Source organism: Xenia sp. Carnegie-2017, unplaced genomic scaffold, assembly GCF_021976095.1.
Source record: "Xenia sp. Carnegie-2017 unplaced genomic scaffold, XeniaSp_v1 HiC_scaffold_16, whole genome shotgun sequence".
Lineage (NCBI taxonomy): Eukaryota > Metazoa > Cnidaria > Anthozoa > Malacalcyonacea > Xeniidae > Xenia > Xenia sp. Carnegie-2017.
In genome coordinates, this window is record NW_025813469.1 from 8,427,216 (window position 1) to 8,447,497 (window position 20,282).

The 20,282-nt window shown below is 30.6% G+C and overlaps 1 protein-coding gene across 1 annotated transcript; it reads right to left on the reverse strand.

Moving 5' to 3' along the window:
- Positions 1–14,485: 14,485 nt before the first annotated feature.
- On the reverse strand, positions 14,486–16,704 carry LOC124435976 (DNA topoisomerase 1-like). Its single transcript, XM_046985906.1, has 6 exons — positions 16,666–16,704; positions 16,521–16,558; positions 16,050–16,165; positions 15,897–15,931; positions 15,192–15,359; positions 14,486–14,728 (listed from the first exon to the last, which is right to left on the reverse strand). Exons 1-6 carry the CDS (start codon positions 16,702–16,704, stop codon positions 14,486–14,488), a joined length of 639 nt encoding a protein of 212 aa, XP_046841862.1.
- Between the last annotated feature and the right edge of the window lie 3,578 nt (positions 16,705–20,282).

A 20,282-nucleotide genomic window follows, 5' to 3' on the forward strand; every position in this document is an offset into this window, starting at 1 on the left:
TTGGTGGTAATGTTATTATGTATTGAAAGTTATTATTCATATTGAAAGGGCAATACAGACCATGGTCTTTAATAATATTATCAATATTAATTTTCTGCCTTGTACCATAAATATCATACATTAATTTGTCTGCTACTTTTTCTGAACTTCCACTTGTTGCAGCACTATCATCCTTAGAAATAAGTTTTCTTAGATTTTGGCTACATATGCCATATTCAATAAGACCTTGCCGATCACTTTTGGGTAACCACAGGTCTCTGTAAATACTTATAATATTATGATTATTACAATCGTAAAGGTTTTCCCCACACAATTTAATTTGTAGTCTATGTTGTAAAATCTTACTGAGATTATTTAGAAAGTGACTTTTTGTATTACTGATTTTAAGATCAAACGATAGATTAACTGAACCAGGCACTAAGCAACTATTTGGTTTTAATTTCGGTATATTTACATAAATTTGTTCATTCGGCTTAACCCTATTTGGGTTAAAGGTTATACTAAAAAAATTACGGCTACCTTTAATTTTTGTCATAGTAGTCCTTTTATAACCGGGTAAAAGCTCTTCTTGTAATCTGTTCATATATATATTAAAACATATTTTATTTTCTTCTTTGTTCATACTGATCATATATTAACAAAGCAGTAGCAATAGCTAAAACCCAAAGATTAGAAGCTACCCATGCTAGCCCTTTAGTCCCCCAAGATATAGTCTAAGCGATAATATTCAGTAATGATCCCAACACTGGCAATAATTTTTTACCTAAATTTGCTAAAGCCTTAGAAAATTTACTAGTAATTTGAGAACCTCGTAGGATTGCTTTTCTTGCACCAATGACAATGGTTGTAAATATCCCAGCCACAGATATAGCTAAAGCTGATAATCCTGGGATATTTTCCTTAACCCAATTTTTAAACTGCTGTAATCTAGTAATGTCTTCTTCCTGTTTATCTCGTACATCCTCTTTCTCTAATTGATCTTCTTCTTCTCTAAATATAATTTCTAATTCAGCAGCTCTTTCGTGAAAATTAGTTAATTCATCAATATTGTTGTTAATACCATTTTCATTTTCTATTTCATCTATTCTAACTTGAGTTTTGTTTAGCTCTTCAGCAAAGTGATTTATTTGTGCTTCTATAAATTGTGGACGTGTTCTTTTATCAATAGTTCCAGATGGGGTCATCACACCTTTATGTTCTCTAAGTTCTTCATTAGTTATTTGATTGAAATTTTCTGTATATTGATTATTTAAATCAACCATAGGCATACTCTCTTCAGTTTTTATAAATTCATCTTGCAAATTATTAATTCTTTTAATTTCGTTTTTAAATTGTTTAACAGCTTCTTTAGCATTTGTATTTTTATTATATTGTAGTTTTCCATTACTATTACGTTTTAAAACAATTATACTATTACCTCGATTATTTTTTGCATTTAATGGTCTGTAAGTAATATGATTCGACTTAGTTTTACCTAAATTTAATCTAAAATTTATACCTTCAGAAGCTGCACCACCTTTTAGGTGATTAAATCTAAACTCTTTTTTATAATTTTTTTTAATAAAAGATTCAACAGCAAAGAAACTTCATTTTCAGGTCTAATAATATCTGTATAAATAGGAGTTGAAGTAGGAATATCAGGAAGAGTATTAGTTTTATTTGTCTTTTTTCTTATTGTTACACCATAATTATCATCAGTAAATGATGTTTCATCAATAAATTGAAAATTTTGCCAATCTTCTTGATCTTCATTATCATCGTTATTATTATCATCGTTATTATCTTCTTGCTTCTTATCTTCTAATTCAATATAATCAAAACCTCCTTCATCAATTATATAGATTACTCTATATTTTGTATTTCACTTTCAGGAATCCAACTGTTATGTTTATTATCATAACCTAACCATTTAACTAAAACCATCTTTTTACCTTTAACCTTCTTACGTTTTAATATCTTTTCAACTCTATAAACATCATCTTTCTTATTCACAACTGATAGTTCCTCTTCATAAAATTTACCGATTATAGGCTCTCCTTCTAAATCTTCTATCTCATATAAATTCGGATCTCCTCTAATAACTTTAGTCACTTTAAACAACTCCTCTGTGAAATTTGCTTCATAACCTTTCGTAAATATAGATTTATACTTTGATATTCTAACCATATCACTAATTTCAATCTTAGGTAATGGTAAATAAGCAACTTCATGACCGTATAATGTATTCCATACTTCATCTTCATTATTTTTATTAACATCTTTAGGCTTCATCAAGATTGTACTGTGTTTTGTATTGTTATAATTATATACTAAATCATCCAATATATCAATCCATTTATATGTTCCTTTACTATAGAAATATTTCCACATAGATGTTTTAAGAGTTCTGTTGAATCGTTCGACAATCGCAGCCTTTTTATCATTTTTAGTAGAGAAGTACTTAATTCCATGTTTCTCTAATAATGATTTAACATGTACATTATAAAATTCTTTACCATCATCAAATTGAGCTAGTTTCGGGTAATCATTAAATCTATCTTTAAATTGACTTAATAGTTCTGCAATAGCTTTTGTCATATTATTTGTGTCTTTCCTATAAACAGGTATAGTAAATGCATATCTACTTAATATTTCAATAGCTGTTAATATCCAATAATAACCATTGTTTTTATACTTATAAGAACCCATATCAACTAAATCCATTTGTATTTGTTCACCAAGATAGTTTACCCTTGTTTGTGTGAATTTATGTCTCCTAATAATAGGTTTATATCTAGTGTATGTATCTTGAGATATTAACCATTCTTTAACCTGTTTTCTACTAACATCTATACTTTCTTCTAATGCTTTCTGATACAGCCTTTCTGCTGATTAATATCCTGTTTATGGATCATAATATATATCTCTTAAACTTTGCTCAATTTTAATGTCTTCATCCATTTAACTTACCCAAGATAACATTCCAGTAGAATACTACCTACATTAGCAGGGTAGCCATCTTGATCCAATATATTATATATTAGCTCGTTAAAGGCTCCTTTTATAATTGTAACTTTAGATTCAATATCATTGTATTCGTATACAGTGCCAAATAACGACTGGATTGTTACTACTGGTAAAGTTAAAGCTATATTACTTTTTTTCCCTTCAGGGTTATAATTATAACTTGAATTTACAATATTAGAAGAAATTTGCAAATACTTTAATCCTTTGTTTATATCCACTTTAGAAACACCATTTTGTATGATACCTTTTTTCATAGTTTTTATGGTATCATTAAAACCTAACATTTTAATAAGAGTATCAGACAATACTAATACCTCATCATTATTATTAGTTATTTTACAAGTTCCGTTGTTTTCTACCATCTCAAGCTTTACGTTAACAGACTTAAAAAACGTTTTAAGCATTTTAAAAGTCCAGTAACAAGCATCTATATTACATTTTATAGTGCCTATTGTAAAAGTTAAAGTATTATTTAATTTCACATTTTTATATTCCCAATACACATAAGCTTTTTTGATATATAAATATGAATAATTAGATGTTACTATACATTGTTGTAAGTCAATTTTTTTACTATCTCCGTCTATAAAAACAGTGAACTTCGTATATAACATAGCTTATATTATATGTCAAACAAGCGAATAGAAGAAAATGCTATAAAATTAGGCGATGATGATTTAAAACATGTATCATATACAACATGGCCAAAAATATATTTAGAAACAACTAAAACGCCTTTGTTTTCAAATCTTATAGCAGCTGTTAATGGGGATGAAGGTCATAGTGAGGATTATTTCGATCCTATGTTACATAGGTGGTCATCAAAGTATATTGCAAAACCTACATTTCAAAGACCGGTAAATGTCGATATCTGTAACTTTAGATTGTATGTCACAGAGAATGATTATTTTATGAGTAGTATACCACCTATAACAGCTACGTGGACAAGTGAACTTAAAAGTAAAAAAGAACAGCCGACTGGTATAAGATACAATATTAAAAGTCATTTAAATTATAAAAAAGAAGCGTATTACGCTATGATTTGTGGGGCATATGTTGCCAGTTTTTTATGTGGTATGGCGCTTAATCATTTAAATTTTAATAAAAGTAGAATTATACAAAGCCTTGTTAAATATCATTTGTATTATCAGATGCGAAAATTTAAGAAGCGTCTATCGTTATTAGACAAATATGACTTTACGGAATTGAAAAAGCATATACCTTATAAAGGTATATTAAAATTCTCAATCACTAAAGACGGTGATGGCGAAACTGGTTGGGGATATTACGTTAATTTTCAATATTCGACTACTGATTATAAGAGCTTCATTGCATATCATTCTGAAGGTATAACAAAAATCGGAAAAGTTCTTTTGCAAGAGAGCATCGAAAGCTTTGTTTATACAATTCTTGGTGCCCAGGCTGATACAAGATGGTCAACAGTTAATTATGGAGCTAAGAGCATGCAAACTCAAAACGTTTTTAGGAAATTATTAAAAGATACTATAGTACAGAATGATACGACTGTATTGATATCTAACATGAGAAATAGTATAAGTAACACAAATGTTGTTTTAAATATGGCAATCAGCCCTGGGATGATTTTATACCCAGCCGTATGATCATATTAGATAAAAAGATTGATGGGTATAATAATATTTTAACATTAGCTAATAAAACTATGAAATTCGGTATTAATTCTAAAATAAATTATTATGGAGTTAAAAAGGAAGAACCAAAAAAAGTACATCAAGATAATGCACCATCACAACACCTAGATACTCTAGATGAAGTGCATAAAAAACCAGTAGTACCTAAACATACAAAAATAATAGTAAATAATAATTCCCATCAAACAGATATGATTGCTTTACTCAGTATATCAACGCTATCATCATTCATATTAGTTAAATATGTTTTATAATATAATATGAAAAAAGTAATAGATTTTAATCATATTTCGAGTAAACTAAGTAAAAAAGATTTTGAAAAGCTGAAAAAATTGTATTTGTACTATCACAAAATGTATACCTGTTATAAATGGAAGTATAATAAATTAAATAAAATTAGACTATCATTAAACATGGGAAGTATTTTTCTAGTCTCGACTGCTGGTATTGTAAGTATTATAACCATCAACCCGATATTTTGTAGCCAGCCTGAGTTGTCTAGGTGCTTTAGTTCAAGGTTATATGGTTAAGAGTAAGATTAATAATAACTTAGAAATGTGTAAATTTGCATATACAACTTATAAAAAAATACTATCAGAGATAAGATCTTATTTAAGAGGATTAGCTTATGATGAAGTGATATTTCTATCAGACATAAAAGTTATTGATGATATTATAATTGACTTTTGTCCTCCTATAAATGGTACCATGGGTAAATATAACAAAAAATATAAAGATCTGTGAGTTATCTGTAAGTTATCTATAAGAGTATCTGTGAGTTATCTGTGAGTTATCTATAAGTTATCTGTGAACAAAATCTACAGTATTATATAACATGTCTGAAGAAAACCTAAAGATAACTACAGTTAAGAAAGAGAAAGACCCTATTAGAGTTGAAGCTGGTAAACGCTTGGCTGCTATATCAAAAGCTTCTAAAGAAAAAAAGATGCGAGATAAGATTGAATTAGAAAATAAAAAGAAAATTGAGGATAACAGCTGGAATATTAATTACGGATTTTTATTTGGAACTATTGGAGTGTTAACCGCTATTACTAGTCTCTAGTATACAAGGAAAAATGATAAGAGACAGGAAAAATTAACAAACGATAAAGCAAAAGAAGAAACAACTAGTGAAATACATGTTTTGATACAAAAAAAAGAACAATATAATTTAGACTCATTTGAATAAAATATTTCCTATTATATATAAGTAATACTATGACTAAGAAACAATTTATGAATGAAGCTTTTAATGCAGTGCTTGTGACAACAACTGCTGTAGGTATTTCTATGGCATCTAAAAAACTACTTAATCAAAAATTAACAGACACAAACAATATCAAAGATTTTGCTAAACTAGTTGTTGCTGTTACAGCATCAACAATGCTAGTTAACTATGCTCAGGATAGAAAATGGGTTCCTGAAAATTTATTTAAATCTGTATAAATATATATGACAAGGTTTATTACTAGTGGAGTAACAATATCTATAGGAGCGGTTGTTAACGGTTTAGGTTTTTCCCTAGCAGGTTGGCTATTTCATAAACTTGATAAAAACGGTTACAATGAGGAAATGAAAAGATACCACGCCTCTTTAGAAAAACTGCAAAAGGCTAAAGAGGCGTTCTATGAAAATGAAGTCAAGCAGCATGATAAAATACAACAGCTAAGACAAGAACTTCAATATGCTGATGATGATATAGAACTTACAAACAAAGCTTTAGATGTACTTAGAAAAGTAAAAACGATACATTACAATGGATTAACATTTCATAGAGAACCACAATTAAATGACTTTTACAAACCATCTAAGAATATGAAAAATTATCAATCTGGTACAATAGTTTTGATTGGTATTATATCTGGATAATTATTATATAAAATTACTTAAAGATATAATATTATATTATATTATATGTATTGTAATGAATTTGTTCATAAAGAGTTAGAAGAGTTTTTTGGTGATGTAAATTGATGCTTTTGTGATAAAAAGATATGTGATAGTTATATTAATAGTTCTGCTAAGATATATTTATGTTGTGAAAATCAAGAAATTATTTCAGATATTAATAAAATGAATGTTTGTAAGCACTGTGGTTCTGTTCACTCATGTAAGATAGTTAATGAATGGATACCACAAATTTGGAAATGTCAAAAATCAATACACTCTAGAAGGAAATGGTTTTTTAATAAAACCATATTGTGTGTAACTTTTGAATATGTTGAGATGATTACAAATGATTTTATGAAGGTTATAAATACTATGTTTAAATATAAGTTGATTCAGAAAAAGAATGTTAGTATGTATAACTATTATATAATACATTTAGCTAGTAGGAGGAGTATACCATTAAAAAACTCTGTTAGAGATATGAAAAATAGTAAGACAAAAAAGATATTTGATGATAGATTATTTGGTGAAGTATATAAAATCCTTAAGTGGGATAAAGACATTAACTGTACTTATTATAACAACTGGGTTCAGTTGAATAAATAAAAAATTTACTATTTTATATACAAAGTGCATTTGAAAAAAAAAATATCTATAGTAATTATATATAATGGTTGAAGTTATAAAAAACAAAGATGTATATAAGTATAGAGAAAATAAAATTAGTTTAGATTTACTAAATAAATTAATGGATGAAAAAAACATGTATATTAAATCGTTAACTTACGAACTTCATTATAAAGAAGATCAAGTTAAATATAAAGAATATGAGTTGCATACAGAGGACTGGTTATCTTTTTCAAAAAATAGATATAATGTTGAAAATATTAAAAAAATTTTACATGTGATGTGTGCAATGAATGTTGATAATGAACCTATTATATTGAAGACATTTAAACCAGATTTAATAGAAAAAAGTAATACTTATGTACCATGTTTTAATATAATAACATATGCTCTGTTTAATAGATTTCATGAGTAGCAAGATTGTACATTTGACTATGAAATTAAAAATACAGATACAGATATTCATGTTATAAAATTTGATTTATTTGAATATGGTCCTCATATAACTGCTTATGGTATTATTAGAATCTATCTTAAACGCATTAAATAACTATTTAAAAAATAAAATATATAGTATTAGTATATATATGTGTTCAGATAACCTAATAAGAGGAAGGCTAAAAATTTATACTAAAGAACAAATTAAACAACATAGAACTTCATATATGTTGTCAAAACCATGGTATTGTGATTCATGTAATAAAACAAATAGTTTAGCATATAAAACTTTACATCTAGAACTAGAAAACATTTAAGAAATTCAAAAAATTAAAATAATATAGTTTTGATAAAAAGTTTTAAATATAGATTTATTTCTATAATTAAAATTAGTGCGTTTAAAAAAAAATAAAATATATAGTATATATATGAATAGAGATTATTTAAATCGAAAGGTACTTAAAGACATACTTATATTATATATTATACAGAAGATTAATAGAGATGCGCTCCAAAAGATGACTAGAAATGATTTAACTAATATAATATTAAATCAAAAGCCTAGGGTTGAAGTTAATAATACTTCAATTTCCAAACCAGTACAAAAAGTACTATCACAATCCAATATCAAACAAATGACTGTACCTCAGTTAAGAGTTATTGCTAAAGAAAAAGGTTTGAGACGTTATTCAAGACTTAGAAAAAACGAATTAATCACATTATTAACACCAGTCCCAAAACCAAGGAATAGTGTAAAAGAGATGGTTAAAGAGTATGAGAATAAAACAAAGATGCTATCAGATAAAAATAAAAAACCAATACCAACACCAAGAGTTAAAATAAGAGAAACAAACAATGCTATAAAAGGATACACTAAATCATATGAAATAAGTATTATTAACAATAAAGTACCATTAATACAAATGCGAAGCACAAGAAAGTATCTTACATATTATATTAAAGAATTATTAACAACAATGACAGGATTAAAATTTGTTGAAACGCTTAAGGTAACATTTAGTAAAAAAGAAACAAAGGATGGTGGTACGACCAACTTTATAACAAAAAATGCTTATTTCAACAATCCAGCTTTAACAATTACAAATAATGAAAATATTACTGAATCACTACAAATTTCAGAACAAAATATATTAAACAAGATTGATAGATTCACTAAAGAAGGTTCTGGATGGTTTATCCGCTCGGTAGATAACCATTATTTAAATATTGTTAAATACAAGCCATTACAACGATCTTCATACATTAATTTACCACAAGAACTTAAAAATAGTAAAAAAGGATTAATTAATATTAAAAACCATAATAATGAATGTTTTAGATGGTGTCATATTAGACATATTAATCCACAAAATAAAGACCCACAGAGAATTAAAAAATCTGATAAAGAATATATTAACAAATAAGACTACTCTGGGATTGAATTTCCAGTGACTGTTAAACATTATAATAAAATCGAAAAGCAAAACAGAATTAACATTAACGTTTTTGGTTATGAAGATAAACAACCATATCCATTATTCATTTCAAAAGAAAAATTTGAAGACCATATGGAAATACTATTGATAACTGATAATGAAAACAAACATTATGTATTAATAAAAGATTTTAATAAATTTATGTACAATCAAACAAAGCATAAAGAAAGAAAACATTTTTGTATGCGTTGTCTCCAATGTTTTAGTTCTGAAAAAATATTAAATAACCATATAGAAAATTGTATATTAATAAATGGTATACAATCAATAAGAATGCCTGATAAAAATAATAACATACTGAAATTCAACAACTATCATAAGCAACAACCAGTACCATTTGTCATATATGCTGACTTTGAGGCTATTACAGAAAAGATATCTGGTTGTAACCAAAATAATAAAAAATCGTATACAGAATGTTATCAAAAACTTACTGACTGTGGTTATGGTTATAAAGTTGTATGTTGTTATGATCATCAATTTACTAAACAAATTCAACTATATAGAGGTGAAAAGGCTGTTTACAAATTTATGGAAGAGATGTTAAAAGAAGTTAAATATTGTAAAAATATTATGAAAACTCACTTTAATAAACCATTAAAAATGACCACTGATGATGAAGAATTTAAAAAAGCTGATGAATGTCATATCTGTAACAAAAAATATACTAACAAAGATATTCGAGTTCGAGACCATTGTCATATCACTGGCAAATACAGAGGCTCGGCTCATCAAGATTGTAATTTAAAACTTAGAATAGACTCTGATAAATTAAAGATCCCAGTAATATTTCACAATCTACGTAATTACGACTCTCACTTTGTTGTGCAAGAAATCGGAGCTATTGTTAAGAAGCATACATACAAAAACAAAAAAGGAGAAGATATTCAGATGAATATAAATGCTATACCTAATAACATGGAAAAGTATATGGCTTTCATGTTAGGTAACCATCTCACCCTCATTGATAGTTTTCAATTTATGAGCTCTAGTCTGAAAAAGCTTGTTAGTAACCTACCTAAAGAATCATTTAAATACACCTCTAAGCAGTTTAAAGGTGAAAAACTTAATTTAATGTAACAAAAAGGTATTTACCCATATGATTACATAGATTCGTTTGAAAAATTTGATGAGGGGTTGCCTTCAAAAAAAGACTTTTATAGTATTCTTACTGATGAAAATATAACAGATGAACAATACCATCATGCAAAAAATGTTTGGAATACATTTGATATACAAAGCATGGGTGATTACCATAATTTGTATTTAAAATCAGATGTTTTGTTATTAACTGATGTATTTGAAAACTTTAGAAAAACATGTTTAGAATACTATAAATTAGATCCATGTCATTATTTTACATAACCAGGATTATCTTGGGATGCTATGCTTAAAATGACAGATATTAAATTAGAACTAATGACTGATATTGACATGTTTCAATTCATTGAAAAAGGTATGAGAGGAGGTGTTTCATTTAATTTCTAATAGATATGGTAAGGCTAATATCAAGCATATGGAAGCATTTGATAAGAATAAACCCTCAAAATATATAATGTATCTTGACGCAAACAATTTATATGGATGGGCTATGTCACAAAACTTACCTATTGGTGGTTTTAAATGGTTAACTGAGAAACAGATTAACAACTTAAACCTTGCTGAATATCAAGAAGATAGTAAAAAAGGTTTAATTTTAGAAGTTGATTTAGAATACCCTGAAAAACTCCATAATCTACATAACGATTATCCTGTTGCACCAGAAAAAGTTAAGGTAACTAGCGACATGCTGTTAAAATATTGTAAGACGATTGCTTCTAATTACAATATATCAACAGGTTTAGTTAATAAGTTAATACCTACATTAAATAATAAATACAAGTATGTGCTACATTAAAGGAATCTTCAATTATACTTAGATCTTGGGGTAAAATTAAAAAAAGTACATAGAGTACTTGAATTTAATCAATCTCCATGGTTGAAAAAATACATAGACTTTAATACTAAGAAAAGTACTAATGCAAAAAATTCTTTTGAAAAAGACTTCTTCAAATTAATGAATAATTTGGTATTCGGTAAGACCATGGAAAACTTACGAAAAAGAGTAGATGTTAGACTAGTAACTAATAAAAATAAATTATTAAAATTAGCTTCAAAACCTACTTATGTAAGTAGTAAAATCTTCAATGAGAACCTTTGGCTGGGCATACGATCAAAGAAACATTATTGTTAAATAGGCCTTCATATGTAGGGATGTGTATCTTAGATTTAAGTAAAACGTTGATGTATGATTTTCACTACAATTATATCAAGAAGCGGTATGGTGATAAAGCTAAACTTCTTTTCACAGACACAGATAGTTTAACATATGAAATCGAAACTGAAGATGTCTATCAAGATTTTTGGGTTGATAAAGATAATTTTGATTTTAGTGATTACCCAGAAAATTCACAATATCATGATAACACTAATAAAAAGGTTATTGGTAAAATGAAAGACGAAGCCGCTGGAAAAATAATAACTGAATTTGTAGGTCTTCGGTCTAAAATGTATAGTTATATAACATATGATAATAAAGGAGATAAAAAAGCTAAAGGAATTAAGAAAAATATTATTAGAAATGAAATAAAACATGAAGACTATAAAAAAACATTATTTGAAAAGAAACAAATACATCATACAATGAAAACTATTAGAAGTGTAAACCATCAACTTAGTAGTTATGAAATTAATAAAGTATCACTCAGCTGTTTTGATGATAAACGGTACATATTAGATGATGGTTGTACTAGTTATGCTTATGGTCATTATCTTATCAATTCAAATAACTAAATAATAACAAACAGTTATAATGTGTAGTAAGCATGTAGCGTGGGCCTCTGTTAGAGTAAAATCATACATACCTGCTCCTCATGTTTGACTACATATCACATAACTGTTTGTAACAAGTAATTAATACAAAACGGTTTACCGCATATATACCTTTTGTAATAACTGTTTGCTGCAGGCAGTTTGTAAAACATTGTATTATTTACATTATATTATTAAAATGCACTGGTGACATGTGCTAGCTACATTAAACAACCATTGTTAAAAACATGCACTAAGACACGCGCTTGACGGACAAAAAAAAACAGCTATTTAGTTTCCATAGTTTTGTAAAAGAGCATCTGTGACACTGTTTGCTGTAAATAGTTTGTAAAACAAAAATTATACAAAACATTGTATTATTATACATGCGCTGATATTTACATGTGCTGGTTACATTAAACAACCATTGTTAAAAAAAAACATGCACTAAGACACGCGCTTGACAGACAAATTAAAAAACATATAGATTCCATATTTTGAAAAGAGCATTTCTGTGTCTGTGGCGCTCATATTTTCAGGCTTAGATGCCTGAAAATCTTGGCCCCGAGCAACGATTTAAAAAGATGCTTTATTAACACTTGATTTCTAAAGATAGTTTTTAAAGAGCATATATTAAGCCTCTGCCATTCTCGAATATTCTTTGAATATTCATCGAATACCACTTCGAGCTCCGAATTTTCACTTTGTGAAAATTTTCCCCGCCGAGCCCTAAAATTCTCGGAAATTCCATTCCCCTGCTCGATCATGGAGTAATATCACTTCGTGATATCACATCATGATCTGTGCTGCCGAATTTCCTCCGAAACGATGCTTTATCAACATTTATTTATAAAGATAGTTTTTAAAGAGCATAAATTAAGCCTCTACCAGTCTCGAATTCTTCGAATTCATCGACTAAACGGGGGCGAGCCAAAAATTTTAGCTAGAAGTTTTTACCCACCAGGCTCGCAAGAATTCTCGGAAACTCCATCCCCCTGCTCGATCACTTCGTGATCTGCGCTGCCGAGTTTCCTCCGAAACGATGCTTTATTAACATTTGTTTGTAAAGACTGCTTTTAAAATTTAAACACATCTATATATTTCAAAAACATATAGATTCCATATTTTTAAACGATAGATTGTAACCTCGAGATTTTTACCCCCCTTTGAAAACAATGACTTTTTGCACAGCTTTGTTTACCTGGCCTTTTTGCGTTGGTTCCCCTTTAAAACATGGCCTTTTTCCCACTACTTTAAAACAATGACTTTTTTGCATAGCTTTCTTTACATGACCTTTTGTGTTGGTTACCCTTTTGAACCATGGTCTTATTTTGCGCTAGAGCCCCCATGTCTTATACTACTAACTGCCATTTCTTGACATTTTACTAACAAAATCTCACGACAGCTGTACAACATCTACATACCACAAACCAACGTACACACGACTTCTGACGAACTATTTTAGTTTCACACAACTTTCATACAAAACCGGACTTATACGCACACTAATCGACAGAGCATACAAACTAAACAATACGAACAATGGCTTTCAACGAGACATAAAAAACATCACATCAACTCTCTTACGAAACTCTTTCCCACTACACTTTATTAACAGAACCGTAAAACGATATCGCGACAACAAACAAAGCAACAATCTCAACTTAGACACTGAAACTCCTGACACGACGATCGCAACCAACACAAACAAAAATTCCAAAATAACAACTCTATATTTCAAACTACCATATATCGGACATTACTCACGACACACACAACGCAGACTTAAAAACATTAAGAAACGCTTCTGTACAGGTATTGACATCCGACTAATTTTCAAATTATTCAAAATCAAGACCTTTTCTCATTCAAAGACCCAATCCCTGATTCGATTAAATCTATGGTGGTATATGAGTTCAATTGCGCGGGATGTAATTTCCGATACAAATGCGAAACTTTGCGTCATTTATCCACCAGAATCAGGGAACATACCACAACAGACAAAAACTCTCATATCTACCGACACCTTCTTAAATCTCACTATGTAAAACCAACTTCACCCTCTTGCTTCAAAATCATCGACACTGCCGACACCTCATTCTCCCTTAAAATAGAAGAAGCACTCCACATTAACAAGACTAACCCAAACCTAAATGTTCAAGTTTTTAAAATTAATATAATATTTAGTTTATAATACGCTCGGACGCTGTCCATTAATTTATCTTATTCCTATTTTATTGCTGTAATTTCTGTATCATATTACTTTTATATGAACCTTGTATCATTTAATATCTCACTCATACTGAAGATGGCATCATGAGATGTCGAAACATGTCTATTCTAAAAAAAGTCGTCGTGTATATTAAATGCGCATTAGCAATAGTGCTTTTACGAAACTATTTTCGAAATACTAATTTTCCTGTTTACCAATTAAGAAGACAATCTAGATTTTTCGTGGAGGAGTTGAAAAACTCGAATACTTTTGCGCGAACAAACGCGAAATATGATCTAAATCACTATCTTGCCAATATTAATAATGAAATCTTTAGCCTGGAGTCTTTTGTTCAGTTTCCCCTGCTTCGGATGATCGCCTCTTCCTCGGAAAAGCCCGGGAGGTTCGATCTTAAAAGTCCCCACTCTTTCTCGATGATTATCCATCATGCAGTAGCCATACTCCTGTAAAATTTCTTCCTTCTTTGCTTTGATGACTTGTTTCTCCTCTTTAGTCATGTTTTTCCTTGCTTCGTTTTTCTAAACACAAACATCAGGAAATAAATAGGAGTTAAATAGCATCAGGGGGGTTGGGGCTGTGTTTTACGAAACACGAACTAATGAACAGTAACCCGTTTGTTAATTTAGCTGGGGGAGTGGACGCTATACTTCACAAAACACAAGTTTATCTGGGGAGATAATGTATTTAAATTAGCAAGATTTAAATTCAGAATTATACAATAAATTATAGAGCAAGAAAACTTCACAATCAAGATATGGTTCAAGTAAAAAAAACAAACAAAAACAATAAGATAAAAAGCGCTGCTTCTTTCATCGTCAAAATTAAAAAGAATCATATTTTGGATAGTAGACAATTATCCAACATCTGTTGACACTCTTCCAGTCAACTTTCTTACCACTTATCAAAAATGTCAGTTCACCGCTCAAAATAATTTGGTCAAAAAATTTCCATAGTTACAACACAAAGAAAAACTATCATTACCAGAACATAATAAGCATTAAATTCTTTGAAATTACATTTAATGAGGTCTTTAATCGTCCCTCGCTCTCCATCCGTCATTTCTTTTCTCCAATCTTGAAAGAAGTTGTCGTTAAAAATCTTCTTCGACGTGTATTCATGGTCCAACATCTTTGCGTAAAATCCGGCCACCTGATGAAAAAGAAACTCGAAATAATAAAGAGATACATCAAAGATGTATCCACGATGGTTTTGTAGGTTTGGGGAAGAGTGTTCTTGGTTGGATTTCAATGGCTACTTGTTAATGCAGCATTCAAGAGTTTTTTGTCCAATTATGTTACATATTATCGTAGGGATATTTTTGAAAGTGTGCTCAATTGAACACTAACCAGTAATGCTTTTGCTTAATTGTTTGGTAAATTGGTATTTTGTGCATAAGTAATTGGTAGCCGAACTGTACTTGAGAAGTACACAACTCTCTTCTGAATCCATATTTAAGATGCATCAAGAATTCAACAGCATTGCTTTCGGATATGAGAAAAGAATGTGGAGTTTATTTAGTTCATTTTATTTCTACTCCTGTAACACAGGGTCCCATAAAACAGCCGAAAAAGGGCGAAAAGCATGACCTTAGACACATTTTTTAACTACTGAGTAACTCGACATATAATCGCCATTTACCATGGCAACTACACTCTTTAAGGTAATAGAGCAACAATATATTCTAACCTCTTCACTTTTGGGTGAAAGTTCTATTTTTACACCTAAAGAATGACAACCGAAAATAAAAGAATGCTATAAAATTAATTTATTCCTTTTCAAGTTAAATATTTATCATAACAATGAATACTATGTTATAAAAATATGATCATAAGCTCTTACCGTCGTGGTAAAAGTTGACATCATGAGGAAGAGGTTCATACTCCGGTGGGAAGTATGGCCCCTTGTGTTCTAGTGTGAGCCATTTTATACATTCCGGATGTTTTTCCTCCTCCCACCTGCAGCACAAAAACACGAGTTGAAGTGAGAACAATGAACTGTAATATTAACTGGAACGCTAACTCCAATACTTGGGCTAAAGGGCATTTTGAAGCCACCTTTTTATCTGCGTTTACAGGCAAATTACCTAATCTCGTGAGATAAAACGTATTATGGCCATTTGTGCCACTGTATTTTATGTACAACGTTGTTTATTTTCGAAAATAGTATTATGGAACTTCTAAAAACGCAGAAAAACTAGCATCAGTATTGGTTTCAAAGATGGCGGAGCAATTAGCGTTCCAGTTAATATTACAGTTCACTGGGTAAGAGTCGTGCCCAGGATTCTCACGCATTTTGGAAACTTTTACTTGCCATTTCCAAACTTCCTCAGCCTTCTTTTCTTTTTTCTCCTATAATTTAAGCACGCATGAGTAACAACCCCTTACTACAAAAGATAGTCCTAAACATAGTTATACCGTTTTCACAGTTTCTGTTCCTTTCTTCGTCGTTTCTTTACTTGTCTTGGTCGTCTTCTGCTTCTTTTTGTTCGCGCCATCTTTAACACCAACATCAGATTTCTTCTTTATTTTTTTCTGCAGCGAATGGTTAAGATTTGCAACCAATTGATAAACATTACGAGAGAAAGGAAAAACATAATCGCTGATCTAATACTGCTGGCTGGTAATCATCTTCGTCCTCTTCGTCATTTGAGTCTTTTCGTTTTCTTTGGTTGACAGATTGCTTTTTTGCGAACCAATCTTCGTCCTGAATACCAAAAAATCTTTAAGACTAAACGATATGGATGACAAACATTGGAAAAAGGTTTTGTTTTACAAACCTTGAAGCCTTTTTCGACATAAATAAAAAAAAAAAGAAAACAAAACGAAATGAGGGACCGCATAAAAACCAATAAAAACACAAAGTGCCCCTCCCCCCCGGAACCTTTATGCCATTTAACTGACAACATAACTGGACGGCAAGCTTTATTTAGACATTGCTGAGCTTACATGACAGTTATATTCAAATCAATGCTTCATTCATACACCGAAGTTACATGACATGAAAACCTGGAAACGCGTTAAATTCGCAAGTTTGTGATTTCTGTAGGACTTTTAAACTTTGTTTCTAAATGCAAAACAATCGATTCTCTTGTGAATGTTCGACGTACGAATAAAATGATAATGTGGTTTTGAACGTTAAACAACAAAGTAAAAAAAATACCAATGGCACATCATCTTCATCTGAATCTGAATAACTTCTTTCCTTCTTCACTTTCTTTAACGTTTCCTCCTTGTTTTTATCGACTTTTTTCATTCCTTCTTTTGTCCCCTGGTCATTTTCCTCGCCATTTCCAGTCTCCAACGCATCTTCCTTCTTCATTTTTTTATTAATTTTAAGTTTCAAGGAGCTATTTGAGGAGGATTTCTTTGCAACATTTGATTTTGAGGAACCATCCTTCTTGACGTTTCCGCTATTTTCATTTTTTAAGTTTGTGTTGGACTTTGCGGAGGTTAATTTCTCTGCTTTGGCAGGACTAGGCGTGCTCTGTTTTTCCTTCTTTATTTCAACCGTTGAATTTGAAGAAAATTTTTTAACTACGGATGTTTTGGAACTTTTTAAGTTGTCGGACTTGTGTTCAGAATTATGAATTCCAGGTTCTGTTTTTGTTTTTTCACGCCTAAATCAGTTTTACTCGATTTAAGTTTCAATTTCTTAACGGTTCCCGAATTTGTGTTCTTCGTCGGTTCCTCTCGGTTCAATTTCGGAATCTTCTCGGATTTCGGGGAGATGTTTGACGGGTTTTCTCTTCTTATTTTTTTGACTTTTTTCACGGATTCACCATCTGCATTTTTCATTAGTAAATTTACTTGATCGTTACCGTTCCTAATCAAGGACAAGTCAAAGCAATTAACTCAATGAAAGTATAGAATGCTGATTCATCAAACACTTTAGCACGCATGTCAAGTGAGCAGCAGCGTGGTACGAAACATTTTTAACAGTAAGGGAAGAGCGGCAGTGCTAAGCGCAAATTTTACTGAGGAGGAACACGAGATTCTTGAAGTACTGGAATGGATTCAGAATGATTTTGGAGGCGGTGGTCTAGTTTGCTTACGATTTGCAGCTATTTTTATTATTGAATTCTGTTCCTCGTATATCATAAATGGGAATTGTCCTGTGAAAACCCATTTCTTGGAAAACAAATCAAAATTCATTATGCTTAACTGCTTGTGATATTTATGTACGTATTATAAAGAAATTTTCCACCTCCCGAACCTTCACCCTCTCCCGCAGTATTTCTGTTATATTTATACATCATAAACAAATTATCAATATCCTGCACCTCCCCCCCTCAAGTATATCTACACCTAATGAAGAATGAGCGTAATGGCATAAAAACTTACGTCTGTTTGGCTCGAGAAATCTACAAAATAAAAAATGATGTAAATAAAAAAAAGCGAGACGATAAAAAAGAGTATATGAAACAAAAGACCAACACAAATATATGATAAAAAGGTACTACACTAAAGTGCTTACGAAACAAAAATGTTCCTTTATGTAATCCGCGAAGGCTATTTTGTTAGGATTTGATAACAGATCTGGTTTGACGTTGCGGCCAGGTCACCCGCGCTGAAATCACTCGAAATAAAAGATGTTTACTGTGTTTACGTAGGCTTATGAAACACGGGCAGACCTTTGAGAGAACTCGAGAGCAAACCAGTGCAAGCCCAAGACCGAAGGTCTAGGGTTTCGCCTACTCTCGGGTTCTCCCAAAGGTTTTCTCTCTCACGAGATCACGAATTTTTTGAAATCACAATCAATTTATAAAGCTCAGTGCCTTGTACTTTTTCCAGGAAACCTGGGAATGACAAATAACAAAATTTTCCTTTCGTACGCACTTTGGAAACAATACCAATGATGTAATAATAACAACTCACCAGTGAAACGTCATCATAGTCGCTGTCGCTCATGTTACCATCAGGATTTATTAAACTTGACTACCAAAGAAAAAATCCAAACTTACGCCCGTATTCTAAAATTTCACTCACACGCAAACACACTCCCATCGAATGCGACTGAAAAATCATGTTATAATTAATCAAAGATGGAATTTTCGTGCTAATTATTGCTCACTTTAACATGTTCTTGCAAAAATTTAGCCATTGATTAAAAAAAGCGCAAGTTTTAAGTTGCCCACAACAGGCGCGAGAATGTGCTTTTAGAATACGGGCATTAGATTTTTGAGCTTTCCCTAAACAACATTCAAAGGAAAAAACAAACTCATTTGTATTGGTTTTTTTTTTTTGTTTTTCTTAACCTTATTCTGCGTCTTCTCTGGCTTTCGTTCTTTCTTCACTGTGACTGTTTCTTTCTTCATGCCATTTCTATAAAATATTAAGAAAATTAAAGAAGAGTTTAAATCCTAAAGTAATGAAAACCGATCAATAGAAAGCCAGTTTACAAAACTCAATTAACAGATACATTCTTCGCCGACTTAGTTTTGAAAATGAAAAAGTAGAGGAAAATATGAATATTTTGACAACCGCAACAATATTGCACATGGATCAACAAAAAATTTTCCAATAACATACAGGCAAACCCAGGTGCGACCTACCCGGTTTTATTTTCTTTGCCTCTGAAGCTTTTGCTGATTGAGGATGGAGAAAGGCTTTAACTGTTTCGGAAAGTCTATTATCAACAAATAAAGTTTCCCCACTCAGCCCTACTAGGTACAGTACCGACCTCAAGTAACCTGACTTGACTCGCGAGTATCGAGTGGCGAGTGGACGAGTGACTCGCGAGTCAATTGCGAGTTACTCTCGAGTGTGAGAAGTTTGCGAGTGAATAAGTGACTCGCTGTTTGCAAGTGAATAAAATAACTCGCTGTTTGCGAGTGAATCGAAATAGCTCGCAAAAATTTCTTTCTTCAGTAATTAAAAGTGACAAGCATAATCTTAAGTGTAGTGACAAGTAAAATTCGTTCAACATTTTGAAGGCAACGGTTTATATCTTTTTATGAAACATCGGAGCAAAACGACTATTCATTTGAAGCAATATCTCGGGACCTAATGACGTTAAAATCTTTTGAATTTTTTACAAAAGCATTTTAATAACTTCACATTTTTCATGGCACAA